The sequence below is a fragment of the Nestor notabilis genome, unplaced genomic scaffold (genome assembly GCF_000696875.1).
Source record: "Nestor notabilis isolate BGI_N333 unplaced genomic scaffold, ASM69687v1 scaffold35262, whole genome shotgun sequence".
In the NCBI taxonomy this organism is placed as follows: domain Eukaryota; kingdom Metazoa; phylum Chordata; class Aves; order Psittaciformes; family Psittacidae; genus Nestor; species Nestor notabilis.
The window spans coordinates 1-14501 of NW_009919403.1; the positions used below are offsets into that span (position 1 = coordinate 1).

The window sequence follows — 14501 nt, forward strand, 5'->3', positions numbered from 1 at the left end:
CGGGGTTGAGGCGTCCTCTCTGGAGAGACTCGCCTCGGCGACATAAAGTGGAATTTGTTCATATACATATAAAAAGAAGTATTCAGTTATAGATACCCAAATATAAAGTTTGTTCAACTAGTAAAAGACTTTTAAGAGCACCTAACTGTTGTACAGTTCTTGTGTTTTCTCCTTCAAGAGTGAATTTTCACATAAATTACTGAAAAAAATAAACACATTTTCAGTAAATGGTGTCACTTTTTGAACAGAAAGCCACTGAAAAAATCTGTGTTTATAAATGAATACTCTATGCAGATGAGTACATGTGACTGGGATCAGGAATTTGATGTTTATCCTGCTGACATAGCTCTGCTCAGGGTTCTTCATCACACATAGAGCTATTCTCCAGCCTGTAGACAGCCCTAAGGAAAGATAGAGTAGACAGTTCCTAAGTAGACAGAAGCAGCGTAAACATTAAATAAGGCACAATGAATTCCATTCTTTGGTACTTAAATACATCTTTCTTGTTAAAAATATATGTACTTTTGCTGAAACCTCAAAAGTAAAGAAATTATTGGATTCACCCAGTATGTAACTCAGAAGAATTTAATAAGTTAATTCAGTAACTTGTTAGCTGCATACTGTTTTGCTCTTTCTTCTTCTGTTTTCAGCTGCAGCACCTGATTTTTCCAAAAATCCTTTGAGAAAAAGGTCTGTTGCTCAAGTTGGAGGTGAAGTTACAATTGAGTGTAAACCAAGCGCTTCTCCCAGAGCACTTATTAACTGGAGAAAGGGCCCAGAGGTTCTGCGCCACAGCAAAAGGTACCATCATAAACCAGTTGTTGGATTGGTGGGAGTTCTCTTTTTTAATAATATCATTTAAATATCACTGAAACACAGTGGCTTAGTATTGTTTTTGGCAGCTCATTGATAGAAAGCTTTGATGCCAGAGGCCTCTTTCTCTTTAGCAGTGGCCGTACAGTTCTGTAGATACAAACCTGGTTGAGAACAAAGCCAAACTGAATACACAAGGGTAATTGTATGATACATATGTTTGTGTTCATCAGCAGTTAATTCACTGCAATGCTATCAAAGTTGACTGTTTACCACACACAAAGCCAGAGTGAATCAGCTTCACCTAGGAGACATCAGTGGAGGCTTCAGGGAAGCGGAATATAACCCCAGGCTATGGCATAATTGCTTCACAGCTGTACAGGTTGTATAATAAGCCATAGCTACGTCAGCCGCCATCATCTGTCTCTTCTGTTTAGGCAGGATTTAGCCACTGGACCTGCATGCTGGTATACTCCCCCAACAACTGGTATGGGGTTGCATGGTCTTTGCAGTGCTTTACTGACGTTTTGTCTGTGATGGCCAATAGCTTATTTGTGAGTTAACACAAACCATCTACATTATTACATGCTAATGTCAATTAAATGGTAAAGCATTAAAAACAAAAGTTACTTATTGATTTAAGTTGTGAATAGTATACACAATATACAACTGTGATATTTCCATATTCAAATGTAGACACAAAAATGGGCAACAGTGTCTAAGAACTGTAATTTTTCTCAGCAACCCTTTCAGTTCACAAATATTACAGCAACATTGTTTTATCATATTATCATTTTCAAAGACCAAAACAGAATCAGTAATTCAAAAAGCCCTGGAAATTGAACACCAGATTTTGTGCACAGGACCTCATGGAGGTTAGTTTATGTCACATAAGACATAATACATTAAAACAGCATTACCCAAAACTGTGACACAAAGAAATATTTCCCATGTTACACTAACGTACAATGCAGCTAAAAGTAAATCAGAGCAGTATTTGTGAAAGAAAGTACAAATCTGAGAAATATTTCACATAGGTGCTTGCAATGAAACAGCAATATTTGTGTAAACAATCTATGCCACAGGGCATAGAGAACTTCCAATTATTTCCCCCACTTTCACCAATAGCAGTTTTATTTTTATTTGCTCAGCTGATGATGAAAAATAATTTTCTATTTAGTGTTCAGTCGAATCTTTATTTGCATTTTGATTGTTCTGTCTATTCAACAAAGACCAGTTCATCCTATCAGACACAGCCTATCCCTACAGTATGTAGAAAACATGCTCAGTATACAATTTGCCACAGACAGTCTCTGAATTTTCTGACATTGAAAACAGGAGTGAGGAGAGAGCTGTTTAAAACTTAGAATATAAATAGTTGAACTAAACCTAGATCTTGAGATTCTGGTACCCTGATATCCCCCATCTGATTTGCTTGTAAAAAATATTTACATACTGCATACTGTATTTACACGTGTTTCTGTATTAATTTACTAACAATAATTATAAGCACATTGTAATTTTTGAGCATCCCAGAAGGTCTTCTGGTGTTTAGCAGGAGTAAACAAAAGGAGCAGGATTTACACTGAAGCAAAGGGAGAGATTGTTTAAACTCTGTGCAAAACACTACCAGTATGTCCACTGGTGCAGACTTTGAGATTATTAAAGTAGATTATTAAGTAGTAATTATTAAAGTAGTATATTATTAGAAGAATTTGAGACTTAATTATTAAATGACAAAATAGCACAGTTTTAAAGGAGAGAGAAATCATCTATACAGTATTTTTCCAGAGATCTTTGTGACAAAAAGCAGAAAATGAAATAAGGATTTGTGTGGCTGCAATAAAGTACACAGCTAATTAAAGTACTGAAATCACATTTATCTTTGCTCCTAACAAAGAGAAGGAACTTGCCTTTCTCTCTATATATGATTAAACCCTGATATGTCACATACATATTAACTATTTTAATGAACTTATTTCTGCTCCCTTTTTATTGCTCAACAATTATAATCTCTATGGACTCCTTTACTAGCTTAAAAAAAAATAAATAAGAAATTGGTGCAGTTATAAGTGCTGAAAAAAAGGTAATACAAATCCCTTACCGTACAAAACTGTAATGGACACATTGCTAAATAAATCAAATCACATAATTTCTTCACAATAATTTAGACAAATTTAATCGTTTGTTACAGAAATAGTGCAACTGGACCTGTTCTACCCTGAGGGATAAGAATATTCTTTCTTTTTCACCTTCTTCATTTCACTCATGGTAATAATTTATTTGTGATAGTCATGCGTACGCAGTCACTGCTGTCCCTGATCATCTGAGCTCACAATATGACAAGATAACACTGCTTCATAGTAATGTTAGTTTGTAAGTATGTATAAAGAAGTGTGTTAACTAGGAAGAGCTAATTAATAGACTATATTAATGAAAACACCACAAAATAATTTTAATTTCCTCTGAGGAATTTTTTTAACAAGTATTTTTAGGTTTATGAAGCTGCAGTATTTGGGCCCCTGCTATTTGAAAAATATCTTAACATTTCCTGAATCTGAAGTATAATCTTAATCTCTTGCCATGGTCCAGCACTGAAGGTCCTTAGTCCTTGATCCCCTTTTCAGGCCACAGACAGTTTCCTTCGGTCCTGTTTGTCTCTCTCATTTTCTCTGTAGCTTGAATACGTCACTGCCCAGATCGTCAACAGATTGTATGCTCTGATTTATGTATTTTATTGCAATTGATGAGTACATGTAGGTCCTTAAAAATCCCAGATAAGACAGTTTTTATATTAGATGGCAAAATGAAGCCTAAACATACCTGTACCAGGTCTGCTTACTGATCCCAGTCTTCACGTCCCCTCTCCTTTGAGTATTCTTCTTCAAAATTTTCAGAAATACCTAAATTCCACCCTCATTCCTATGGGTCATTCCCCTAGTTGCGGGATTTATCTTTGGTTCCTGGTACTTGCTGTCTTAGAGAGGGAATTCAAGGTTATCAGCTGCAGGAATCAAAAAGAAATTCCACAGTTGGCTAATCCTAGCTACTTTTACCTGCTCTCTCTTCCTGTGATCCCCTGGTCAGCTTCTGTGGATCATGTAGCAGTACAGCTGCAGGTTTTCTTTTGGGCAATTAACCCCCTTCTTTGGATCAAAGTCTTGAGAAATGGGCTTTCGGGAGCAGCGGCGCTTGTCTGGTGGGCAACTGTTTGAAAAGATTGTTTGCCCTTTGCCAAAAGTGTGACTTCTTTCTGGCATGTGATGAGGATTTTAGCTCAATGTAGAAATGAAATGTGACAAAGAAGAACAAGCTTAATGTTCTGAACTCCAACCCTGTAGATTTTGTCATAGATAAGAGCTATTTTCATGTATGTCATATATTCTCAGGAAGTGCAACAGAGTTTTTCTTCATTTCACTTCTCTCTTCTATCATCCCATGTGTCCACTGAGGAAAAGGAAGAGTCGAAGGCAACAGTTCATATATTAAATAAAACAAATTTGCAAGTCTAGACACTGATCTCATCGTAAAAATATGTCTTGTTAGTGCCTTCAGTGGATTCAGGATCAGATCTCTCAGGGGAAATTTATTTTATAATTTTTTTTTTTTTATTTAAGCATTTAATAAATGGGAATTACAGCCCATTTTGCTTTACCAGAGAGAGGTGCTATTCCCTCACCATGAGTTGAGGATTGCCAAACACGGTAGTGAATGCATACAAACATATGTGATTCACTCCACTCAGAATTTAAATGAGGATAGCTGAGGGAAAACAGAGAAATGAGGTAGGCTGAAAGAATGCATTACTCATAAGCAGCACTTTCCATGCATTAATAATCAGTAATAAGCAAATATTCATAATTTAAATTGTTTTCTGGAACTGGACAAGAAGTATGTTTAGGGGTCAATAACATATGCTCAATACTTGTTGGCTCCTAGGCTTTCTTTCAGGATTCAGTTCAGTCCCATCTCTGTGAAGGATGATAATTGATTCTCTGCCGTAAATAAAGCTGCTCTATGTGGTAAAATCCCTCCCGTGCTACACTTGGTTTTGGTGTTTTGCACTCAGTTTCTTGCCATTATTCAAAGGAAACATGAGAAAGAATGAAAAGAAAACTGAGCAGGTGTTGGGTCTGGAGACTTCTAACTCTATGGGTGGGGGCAATTATACAGTAATTGCTGAAGTCTTACAGCTACCCCTTGGAACCTCAAATTCAAGGGGATTTCCTGCTCCCATGTGAAATGTAAGGACCCAACAGTTTTCATTACCTGCATAGTGAGGTCTGCCCACAGCTGTGTGCTGAATCTGAATTGCTCCATCAGTCTCCTGGGCAAGGCCATTCTCCTACAGCCTTCAGAGCACGCGTGGCCACCATCTGTTTCTGCTTATCTTCTGCTGCTCCACTGCTTCCAAAACCATGAACATTTTAAACTTTTTTGTTATTTGAGAAAAGAATTCTCACTTGTGGTTGCTGTTGGAATTAGAAACAGAGGGAGTTAAAAAAATAAAGGGAATTAATTGCTAAACAGAAGGAGTCCTCAATCAACTGATCAAATACAACATACAATGCATATTGTACTGTGAAATAGCATTTCAGCTTGAAACAATTTGAGAAGACATGTGTCAGGGCAGTTCAACAAACTTCAATGAAACATTTCAATTACCAGGATGTCAACACTGTTTATTTAGCTTGTACTGATACCTTCCAGAATATCCATTATCTTAAAAAAAATAAAAAAATAAAAACTGTGCTTGGGGGAGGAATCAAGACAGAATGGATTGAAAATTCCAAAATTTACACTACTCTACTAACAAAGGAGGAGATTGATGTCACTTAACTTTAATTTAGCTGAAGCCAATATGTGGTCTAAGGTAGTTATTTACATTTCTTGGCACTCAACTCCGTCTTACATGAGATACCTAACTTTCAGATCAGTAAAGCTGGGGGAATGAAACATATCCACAGTGCCTGGAAAAAAACCCCTACCTATACTGAAGTCAGACCAGATGACTAGCGCAGGCAAAGAGCTTTGCTTGTCATGCTTTTTAGTGCCACAAACCACTCTGCTTCATGCACCTACTGTTTGGAGATAAAGGTGATGTAGACATTTGTATGCTGGTAGCAAGTTTCATATAGAACATATTTTCTTATGCTATTCCAGCTTCCTTAGCATTGTGGCCAGGTGAATAGCAATGGGATATTAATATTGCTATTATTTTCTTTTTTAAGTCTGGTGTTTGAAGCCTGGATTAAGCCTATCTCTATTTTTTATCCTTCTTGCTTTTCTACCACAAGGATCTTTGCATAGCTTTGATATGCCTTAACCCTTCCATCTTATCAGTGTCTGTGTGCTTGTAAAGAAGTTCATTTCCTGTTTTAGTTTTTAAATAGAGCACTTGTAAAGTGGCACTGGTGATCACAGCAATTCCAGATATCTTAGATGCCATCACTGTAAGTCAACATGAATACAAATTAAGCTTATCTGTTGATGAAATTCTACTTTTGCTCAGGGAACCAATAGAATTGATTCCACATCTGCTAAATCTGATTAATTGCTTCAGTTCCATTCCTTGCTGACAAATTGATAGAAATCAAAGGCATGGATTCACCTGCCTGCTTCCAGTGCTTGGTCTGAACTTACATATTAAGAAGTAGTATGTGAAATCCTACAAAAGCTGAGATTGCTGCATGGAATTGCCTTGGTTTTTCATCTCTCAGGCCACACCGCCACTGCATATTTGGTGTTAACGAGACAAAGCCATCATTATACTCTTTGTGAGGGAATGCTGAGAGCTGCAAGGTATATTCTATGTTCTAGCTAAAAATATCTTATGCTCCTATTATAGTTTTGATGTAAAGGTGGCAGAAAAGAGGGTGTTGCAAAAGACTAATGGAGACAACTATAATACATTTCTTGAATATTTGTTTGATATCAGCAGTGGTATTTTTCTGGTTTCCGCATTGGCTGTAGGCATAAGTGTGCAAGCATTTGTCCATGCATCCGTCTGAATAACATCCTTGAAGGAATATAAAACATAGCAGCACTCACTGAAGAATGAGTACACATGGGCAGACATATTTGGTGATCCAACAAAACTAATATTAGCATTAGAGAAGTTTTACAAGCAAAGGGTTGCTCAGACTGACCTGAAGTACCTTCAGTCTTTCCTTCTTTGTGTTCTGCATGTTTCCGGTTACGTCTGTCTTCTCTCCCAAGCTGAGAGTGAAGGCACTGGAATGGAAAGCACATGAGTGAAAGATGAGGGTGGAGATATAAGGAAAAGGAAGAACGAGGATGGATAAGGGAAAGAAAAAGACTATTTTATTTTTCTTCTTAGTCTTATTTTGCTCTGTTTTTTCCCTTTCTTTTTTGTCTGTTATCTTTCCATTTGAAGTCAATCCACTGCAGAGTAATGAGAAGGCAGAAGGGGACCCCCATTGCTACTTGACCCAATGAAAAGCTGGCAGGCACCAGATAGAGGATATTAGTGCAGTGGAAGATGTAAGAAAAGAGCTTTTCATTTCTATTCTCTCTCCTTAGAGAGTTTCATAATGGAACAAGCCAATAAACCTAATTTCATTATGTATTACTGACTATTTAATGCAATAGTGTTTAGCACATCAGATAGCATGAGCATCAAGTAAGCAAATGAACCATATGTTCTCACGTATAAGAAAGAATGACAACCTGCGTGATGCGTATTTATTACAATTTCCATTTTGTATGACACCTCTCTAATACAATTTAAGTTGTTCATACTCAACTCCTGGGAACCTTGTTAAGGTGAGCCTTTCTGAGGGGCTGTCCTACACACTGAGATGTCCCAAGCAATCTGTCACTCTTCCATGTCATATGGAGCTGCAATAAACTAAACCCCAGTTGTGCCCTCTCTCCCTTTCAGTTCATGTTCTATCCCTGCTTCATGCACATATTCTGATTGATGTTCAGGATTTGATCCGAAGCCAGATAACCTCATTGGAGTATTTTCGTTGACTTCATCAGGCTGTGAATCAAGATCCTTAATTAGGAGTTTGTACAAAAAATAATGAGAGAGTGCAACCTTCTGTGCTTCTTTTCTAGTCCAAGTTGTACTGCCATTTGTATCATTATGGTTGCACTACTCTGGTGTATACTGCCACAGCATACAAAAATACTATCATTGCACAAGCACTAAATAAAAGATGGTTCCTGATTCCAAAATTTTTCAACCTACGGGTAACGTTAGAGAAACAGATAGATCAGGATCTGTTAGGGAGGTGATGCAAAAAGGCACTGTAAGATATTAATTAACATGATGGGCACATGGACTGTTGCCAGTCATACTGTATGCATGATGAACAGTCTTCTAGGGAGGAGTTTCTAGGATCATTTTGAGTATGAAGGGTTATGTGAGCAAAAGCATAGCAACAGCATCTTGAGAATGTGTTTAATGTCTGGCCAACATGCAGGGTTTGTAGGAGGATACTAAGATCCCTGGTTTAACCATGGAATTTTATGACAAAGAAATGTTGCTATTTCATTACTACTTTTCTATGAGAATTAAAAATATTTTCACATTTTCAGTGAAAAGAGAATCTGCTTAAGGGACACACACAAATGGTAGAATATGACTCATTAAAAAAATGTAAAATTTCTGTGCTCTGTGATATTTTGTGCAAAGATGTGGGTATAAGGCTTCAGTGAACCACATACAATCCTTATGCATTATCACTCAAATTAAGCATAAATTCAGTAGCCCGATGAGGATTGCCCCAGGGTTTCCTACAAGCCTGCAGGTAGCCCAACCAGAGGCACAAGAAATTAGAAGTGATGAGAGCAAGGGTATGTGCAGCTGAAAGATGAGTCATCAGCATGGAAGTTGAAATCACTGAAGATGAACACAGTTCATTCAGTATCTATAATCAGTGTATGTGCACATGAGCATGCCAGACAGGGTTTCTGAAAGGAAACCAGTACCACACTGTGTACCTGGTGTCAGTTGCTTGCTGTATATATAGAATACTTTAACAGCAGGTTTTATTGTACTTTTATTTTTGAAATATGTTCTGACAAGAAGATAGGGAAGATTCCTGTAAGTGAATTAAACTCCCACACAGAGGGTAATTCAGGGCTTTATGTACTGTTTAAATTCTACTTAAGTCCCATATTAAGGGCTTAGTTTTACATCTGGAGTGAATTTGGTTGTACGAATGGCTGTCTAAACTCCTAATAATGTCTGAATCATAAAAATAATCATTAATGGTGGGATTATATTGAATACTAGTAATGGGGACATACCATCCTGTGCTGAAAGAACTTTTCTCTGACATACAGGAGTTATAAAGATTTCATTAAGCTAGCAGAGTTTGTTGGCTAATAGAAAAATTGGCAGCCTTTTTCTTTGCCAATTCTGTTCATTTTCTACCTGGATTATCACCACAGAATTTTGCAAAGTCTGGTTCCTGATCCTTTCCTTCTCATGTTCTACTTCATCATTATCTTTTTCTGCTATGAATGCTCAAACTAATCAATATATGGCTACATAAATATGGTTTTTCATTACATCCTGTCCACAAGGTAGACTAATAACCAAGAAGTCTTTCTTTTTGCCAGGACATGCTAAGGTTAGCTCTTATCTCAGTCCAGCATTCTACTACATCTCTCCTTCCACGATACGTGCTGTTCAGATGCAGATTTGAAATAGGGCAAGGACAGACATAGGAAAGAGAAGAGACATAAAGTGGCCATCTCTTGTAAACATGACACAAGACCAAGTTCTCTGTGTGGGAAAAGACCAGAAATGTGAGTATGTGGTCACGCATCAGACAGAGAATGATGACCAGGCTCACAACCACCTTGAAACTATCACAAAGATTTAGAAAGCTGAAAGGATTAAAACACAGCAAGAAACATGTTTTGGGGTTGCTTGTTTATTTTGTTTCATGACTAAACTAGTTGTTTGGCACCTCTTTCTTTCCCATACACATAGAGGTGCTGTTGTCCAGTATTCCCCAGCTGCAAGTTTTGAGACATATTGCTACAATAGATTTAGACACCTCTAGAGACATATCGTTTTTGTAACTATTTTCTTTGGTCATCACATGAGAACATCTGTCTCACATTTAGTACTTGAGTATGTTAAAAACAGGGCAAAGCCAGATTTGCTATTTTAGATTAAAGAGAGCACCATCTCCTGAAAGAATGTATTTTGTCTGGAAGCTTTATGATGGAGTATAACTCAGTTCAGATGTCTGTATATATTTACATAAATATTTGTGGTCCTAAATTGCAGAGATTCTATGCAAAAAAAAAATGTTCATTTTGAGGAACAGAAGGGAAATTTAGGAAACAGCAAGGAATAGCATTATAGTGTCACCTTCTATCACTGCTAACAGTATTCTTTTCTAAAATATTTTAATAAGAGTATTCAGCTAGATTGTGTAATTTTGTTTTGATCCAAATAGTTAACACATAGTTTAATGGCATTTATTTTATTTCCAGTTCATTGTCAGTCAACTCTGAAGCTCATTTATATCTGCATGCAGATAAGGAAAGTCTTCTTTTAAGCTCAGTTTATTAAATGGCAATACTATTAGCATACAAATTACACTCAGAATAGGATAAACAGGTACAAAGATCATTACCATATAACACAGACAGTCGAATCTCAGATGGGACTCAGTGGGACCTTTTCAAAAATACCAGAGCTGTCATCAGTAGGTACAATTCATTCACTCAGTCAAACTTTACTCACATTTACATCTGCATAAATCACTAGTAATTCTGACTCACTTGAGAGCTGTGCTCATGTTTCTGCTCCTCACTTACTTCCCCTTGTACTTTTTAATTCAGCCTTTCTCATGTTTCTCAATCTTTGTAAAATTAGAAAAGTCAGTTATTGTCTCAATGTCTACTAGCATATCTGAATATGTATCTTTTCATAGCCTATGAAAGCAAGAGTGTTTTTGCTCTTGAGCAGTAAAGTGAGACTGAGAAGACACGGTTTCAAATAGGATTTCTCAGATAATAAAAATTACTTTGCCTCTGATTTCATCAGATCCAGTATACTCCCTTTTTATCTGCACAGTGCTATGATGATGACTTCAATAACATTGTGAGGTGTCAGACACTTGATGTCAGAGGCAGACAGAAGAGTGAATCTTTACATTAAGTACCAGGGTTACTTTATTTTGAAAGGAACTACTTTGTGCCCTTGAAGAGATAGCTACCCTACTGGCAGTGCTGAAATCTGCAGAAGTAAGCTTGGTTTGCCCCCAGTTTTACACCAGTACAGGTCAACCAATTTTGATGGGGATTTCAAAGACATTTTTTGTATTGAGTTAATGTAATACGCATCTATGAATCAAAATCACACCTCTAAACCAGACTGGCTGAACAGTCTAGCAATGCCCAAATTTTACCTCTGTTAGACCTTAAAATCTAATGAGTTGAACTTCTTTCTTTTCTCAGATCTTATTTTTCTATCAGCCTTGTTAAATACATATTATTCTTTCATGCTCTTAAGATCAAAGCAAATAGCCATCAACACTCTTTTGTTCACATGAGACAACACTTTCAGAGATGGTTTGTTTGGCCTGGTTAATTAAAAACTGTACCTATCAACCCTGCTTGATTTCTTAAGTTCTTTACTTAAAAGTATGTGTGACAATTTTAATGAGCTCTCACTTCTTCCCAGTCTAATGTCCTCTACAGAAACATTGCAAACTATTCTTTTTGAATGTTATGCAGAGTTTTGACTCTAGCAGACCTGGGATAGGTTGCTTGTTTTCCCTTTCTGTAATAATAGAGTCACTCTGAGGGGACAAGAATGTGAATCAATCCAATGGAATGAATAGATTAAAAACAAAAAAAGGATGTCATTTAAATAAACCAGAGAAAAACTTCTCACAAACTCTTGTGAGACTAAAGGTTGGGAGAGACTCAAAGGTCTTTGAAGTAATTCCTGAAGACAGGTTTCATGTAATATAGAAAGGCATTATCTCTAGATCCAAATCCTGGGTCATTCGGTGCTGGGAAAGGGCTATGGTTCCTGCTGCTCCATCCGTACCCGGCCCTAACCCTCTGCCAGGGTTATCCTGCAGGTGGAAAATTGACTAGACACATTTGTGAACTGGGCTTTAAGAGCTGCCTTATGCTCCTGTGATCTACATGAATGAACTGCACCCAACATATCCATCTTTCTGCAGGGTAAATTCCCAGGATTGCTGGATATGGAATAATGTTTTTGGGTATTTCTAATTAGCTCTGGTGTGTAGTAATTTGTATGGATTTATGTAACTGGATTTTCATCTTTTCTTTTTGTCATAGCAACTTTGCCTAATTGAGCTGTTTACCCAGAGGTAGCACCTGGGTAATTCAGGCAGGAACATAGGTGTTAGAACTAGTCTGATAAGAATTTAAGCATTTTGTGAGTCAGACATGCCAGTTTAGAGTTAGGCTTATGCTTAACAATCCCTTGCTGCATCAGGGCTTTATGAATAGCTGTGTCCCAAGTAGCATATTTCATCCTTCCTTCTCCTCTTTCTTTTGCAGGGATGCATTTAGCAGATTTGCCTCAGATCTTTTGATTTTTGTCCCTCAACAGGCACTTACTTACTGAGAGAAGTCCAGTTTTCCTGGCAGACAAAATATTCTACCTGCATCATACTGAACAAGATAAACTTTCCCGTCTTGCCTCAGTATTTGGAATTACCACGTCTTCTGATGCAAATGCTACGAATTATTATCTGTAGCCTTCATGCAGTCTAAAATGTTGCAAAAAGTAGCAGTTTTCAGAAAGACTTTCAGCAGGTGAGAAGAGTTTCACAGCTTCTTTGTAATACATTTGTTAGAGATTGATCCAAAGCCCATTAAAGGAAATGTTTCTATTGCCTTCAGAATCCTAGTTCCATTATTTGAAATACAAACGGATGAGGATAAAGTGCAGCCCCTCTGAACCAACCCATGGTATAAAGTCATGACTCTTGGGAAGTTTATGGCAACTTTGTTGTTCATGGCAGCTGGGTGGATATATCACATTGGGGTTTTTTTCTTACATTTGAAAGGCATCCTCTTGATTTTCTAGTGTGCTCTGCTTTCTCATCACTCCTAACACAGACCTCAGTACAGCTGGAAATTGCTCACTTTTTTTTTCCTTTAATTCCCTTTCCTGTTAACTAATTACTCTGGAGTCCTTTGTGCTTTTACATAAATTCAGCCTGAGTATCTTATTTACTGCTAGCTCCCTAATTGTCTTTAGGTAGTGTGACCTCTGTTTCAAACAACTCTGAAGCTTTTATTAACTCATGGTATCTCTTTGCTAAGGTCCATTTTGATCCACTGAAAGAGCCATTCCTGTCCAGCCATTGAAATAGTGTTTCAGAACAGCATTTCTTTAAATCAAACATCACCTCGTCAGCTCTTGAGTGGGTACAAACTCCTCCTAGTGGATAGACGAGGAATCTGGGAATTATTCAGGTTTCAATTCCTAATGAAGTATAATAGAGGGAAAAACATCTGAGCAAGACACTACTAAACTTCAGTGGAAAAGCCCTAGCCAGAAATCCATGGGGGGCTAAGCACAGAGCATGTGCATTCCATGATTCTCCCCTTTAATAATTTGATTTTCATATTCTTTTTTTCCTGTGTATTTACGTACACTGGAAGCTTTAGGGGACTGGGACTGTCTTTTTCTTGCTTCATGCCCACTTCCGGATTCCAATTTGTACCTAGATCTCTTAGGTGCAACTGCAGTAAAAAAAACAGGGCATCAATATTTGATGTTGAGAAAGACACTACAGCAACTTGTTATAACCTATTACTCAGGTATCCAACTTATGAACATTTGCTGACTCACACTTGATTGTCTTTTGATACTCTTTGATGTAGCCACCATATGTTAGCCAACCAGTCAATTGGATCAACTATTTTGTCTCCAGCAGATTCTAATGAGGTTTTTTTCTTGTGGCTGGTGCAAATGGATGTGAACAAACGCATCATTAGTGCAAAGAAAACTGCAGAGGCACAGGTGGAATACTTGCAAATGTTGAATACTTAAACCTGCCTTTGAAACACTGTCATCAAATGTGTCCCCATACTAAGAGGGAGAGGCATGTATAGTCTCCTCTTTTAATGCACAGCATCATGGATATAGCAGAGTCTCAATTCTGTCATGATTATTCATCCTTCCTTATCTGAAAAATGTCATTTAGTTGATACATCATTATAGTGAAGAGCATACTTTGTTGCTTCATATTTTGCTCCTCTCTAGTTTAATATGGATATATGATGGATTATTAAACCTGAATGTCTTTTCTCATCATATAACAAATTGCATGCAAACAACTGCTGCAGTACCTGGTGATTATTGCCAAGGAAACAAAGATTTTTTCATTCAAGCCTAAATCCCCTCCCCTCTCAGCTCTATGTCCCAGTGACAGAGTGCCCAGCACCACAAGGACATCTCAGCTTTTCTCACTCCTAAATCCACTCCTACCCTGCAGATCTTTTGTCAGGGTAAGGTCAGACAAGAGTGGGAGACATGAAACTCCGGGGATGTGAGAAGACCCCCAGAAATCCAAGTCTAGCACTTTTCTTCATCAGTTGAGAGGCTGGGAGCATGTAACGGGAAGCAGAACAAGATCTTATGTGTGTTACACGTATAGCTACAGGCATATAAATACCAGAGTGGAATGCAGCAAGACACT

At 37.5% G+C, this 14501-nt stretch overlaps 1 protein-coding gene across 1 annotated transcript in view; it reads left to right on the plus strand.

The window, feature by feature from the left end:
- Positions 1-650: 650 nt before the first annotated feature.
- LOC104402337 (contactin-6-like) overlaps positions 651-14501 on the plus strand; it is a gene marked incomplete at both ends in the record, with an annotated part of 33213 nt that continues 19362 nt past the window's right edge. Inside the window, 1 exon segment of the mRNA XM_010010201.1 lies at positions 651-801. Coding sequence (XP_010008503.1) covers positions 651-801 — 151 coding nt within the window.